Source organism: Populus nigra, chromosome 9 (assembly GCF_951802175.1).
Source record: "Populus nigra chromosome 9, ddPopNigr1.1, whole genome shotgun sequence".
Taxonomy (NCBI): Eukaryota; Viridiplantae; Streptophyta; class Magnoliopsida; order Malpighiales; family Salicaceae; genus Populus; species Populus nigra.
The window spans coordinates 10,976,163-10,978,964 of record NC_084860.1 but is presented as its reverse complement, the minus strand read 5'-3'; the positions used below and the strand labels follow the sequence as shown (position 1 = coordinate 10,978,964).

At 41.5% G+C, this 2,802-nt stretch overlaps 1 protein-coding gene across 1 annotated transcript in view; it reads left to right on the top strand.

Annotated features, from left to right (window-relative positions):
- The first annotated feature begins 2,418 nt into the window (after positions 1-2,418).
- The window catches only part of LOC133702748 (transcription factor TCP4-like), a 1,068-nt gene continuing 684 nt past the window's right edge, over positions 2,419-2,802 (top strand). The window contains exon 1 of the mRNA XM_062127073.1: positions 2,419-2,755. Coding sequence (XP_061983057.1) covers positions 2,419-2,755 — 337 coding nt within the window. The remainder of the gene's footprint in view (positions 2,756-2,802) is intronic.

Sequence of the window (2,802 nt, the reverse complement as noted above, 5' to 3'; positions counted from 1 at the left end):
AGTAAAGTTGGGTTTTCCGATCAACATATTCTTCATAACATTGTTTCTCCTATTAACAAAGGTGAAGAACTAACACATGTCGTTGTCTTCATTGGTGCTAGCGACCAATTGGTAACAACTTCTAAAGACATTTATAATGGGCTCGAGCCCAAACATGAGTATCTACTCATTGGGATGCAACTGGCCTAAACCTAGCTAGCAATAACTAAACACATCCCTCACAAATCCCTAAAGAAGGAATAAATACCCCATCTCGAAGATGAAAAGAGAGGCGGTGATTTTGAAAAGACCCTAGGAAATTCCAAGGTCAGTTTACTGATACGTTAATCAAGAAGAGACATATAGACAAAATGTACTAGCCAGATTTATGACAAATACGATTTCCATCTTTGTAACACATATGTTGTTAAGGATGTTTAAGGCAACCTCCCTCTCTCCTGAGTATCTCTAGTGGGGACAAATAAAGGACTTCTATAGGACCCTCCCTCTATTGATCACCTATAGTAGGAGAAGTAAATGGGTCCTATGAGAGGGTCTTCTCTTTCATGTTTTGGTTGAAACCTAAATTTCTTTTTAAGAGTTGGAGCACTTTTCTTTAATGACCTACCTAGGTTTTCACCGAGAGTGGATAGATTGTTAGTGATTTTATTCTGTATCCAAATCCACCCTTCAAACCCACGAGATAAAAAAGTACCTCATCACTTTGCTTTTCCTGTTTTCTATTTTCATCTGAACTTGGGAAAAATGGGTAGCTTTGTAATGCTTGGAAATTTACATCTCCAAGTCAAACCTATAGTAAATCTATCGCATCTTTGCTTACTGGTCTCTCATGAATGAAAAAACTATGGCTATGCCTTCCCGTCGTAAACTAAACCATTTGATAACTCATTTCCAATTTTGCAGCGAAGAGCTTACAACAAATCTAGTTTTAATACCAATGGATGAGGAAATCCCATTTTGGGAAAAGATAATATGGTTAAATAAATAATTCACTTTCAAATAATGGAAGAAATTGATAAATATAAGGGAAACTTATGCTGGTTCAAGGGAAAAATAAAAAGACAAGCTCATAAGGATTAAGATGCTTTGTAAAGAAATCCAGCGATGAAAAGATTAGGCTGGAAGATGAGAGTATTGAAGGAAAGATGGTGTTTTTGTTTGAGTGAAGCGAGAGAGACAGAACATTGAAAAAAATGGAAGTCACTTTTGAAAGGTGTGATGATGTGTTGGCTAATCTCTGAAAGCATCAGAGAGAATCTCACCCGTTTTGAACTACAACCAACGGTTCTAACTTATAAACAAGTTAAAATAACCGAATGAGAGAGAGAGAGAGACATGCAAAGACTTAAGAAGAGGTTAGGGAGGGAGGGAAGGGGGAGGAATCAAGTTGAAAGCTGGAGCCTTACTGAATGATTGCCTCTGGGTTGGTGTTTTTGGACGTTTTGTGTATCAGTACAAAGAACAGTAGCAGACTCAGTGATGAGGTCACAGGGATCTTTAATCTCATTTCTGACCAAACTCTGCCACACTTACCAGTGGCATCATCAAGGACGACTCTTCTTGTAGGTCAAGAAGGGAAAACAGAATTTAGCCCTAATATTAATTTTACTGTTCCATCTTCCCTTTTATCTATCTCTCTGTCTTTCGATACAAAATAATGAAAGAACTGCAGGATATTTCCCAAGAAGACCCCTCTGGAAAATCTGGGTGTGCATAGCTTGTTTTGGGTTTTCTTTCTCTAGCGGGTATTATCCATATTACCCTTTTAGTTAGTGGATAGTACGACATTTCTCAAAAGCTATTATCCATGTGCAGATAGAGAGAAGAGGAAAGCGATGGGTTAGGCTTCACATAGGGCGGGCAGAGTTTTTCAGGCTTGGTTTTCCGTTTTAGGTGATGTTGGGTTTGATGGAAGTGGAAATATTGAATGGCAGAACCTTTTGGGAGGGGCAGCAGAAGCAGCAATATCAGGTATCAGAGTGGTGGCAGCTGTTGCACAACCTACAAAAAGAGATTAGGAAGCAGCAAATTAGAGAGAGCAGTAAAGAGACAAGCCCCACCCATTAAAGAAAAGTATTCTCCATTAAAAGCTGGAACAGAAAAGGCACAAGGGTCTGGGTCCGGTGCCTCAAAACACAGTCCCAAATTCAAGACATATAGGAGGAGGAGAGAAAAGGATCACCAATCACCCAAAGAGCACTACTATCATCATCAACAAGTGCTGCCCTTTCTTGTTCGCCACCAATATCTCCAAAACGAACAGCCCCAACAAGACCAAAACCAACATTTGTATCGAGTATTACACACACACAGCAGCAGCAGCAGCAGCCTCATCTACAACCATCCAAGAAAAGATCTTATTTTCCATCTTCTTCCTCCTTAACCTTCCAGGAGCAAAGCGTCGAATATGCAAGAAAAATGGGAGAGAGCCACCACCAAGCAGCAACATCGTCTAGATTGGGGATAAGCAACACAGTGGGAGAGATTGTGGAGGTCCAAGGAGGCCTCATTGTTCGGCCTACAGGAAGAAAAGACCGCCACAGCAAGGTCTGTACAGCCAAAGGCCCCAGAGACCGCCGCGTCCGGCTCTCAGCCCACACTGCTATCCAGTTCTACGATGTGCAGGACCGCCTCGGCTACGATCGTCCCAGCAAAGCTGTCGATTGGCTCATTAAGAAAGCCAAGACCTCCATAGACGAGCTCGCAGAACTACCCGCATGGGATTCAACCACAGCGGGCTTCACCCCCAAAACTAGTAAAACTGCTACTAGAAGCACCAGACAACAAAACATAAGCGATGAG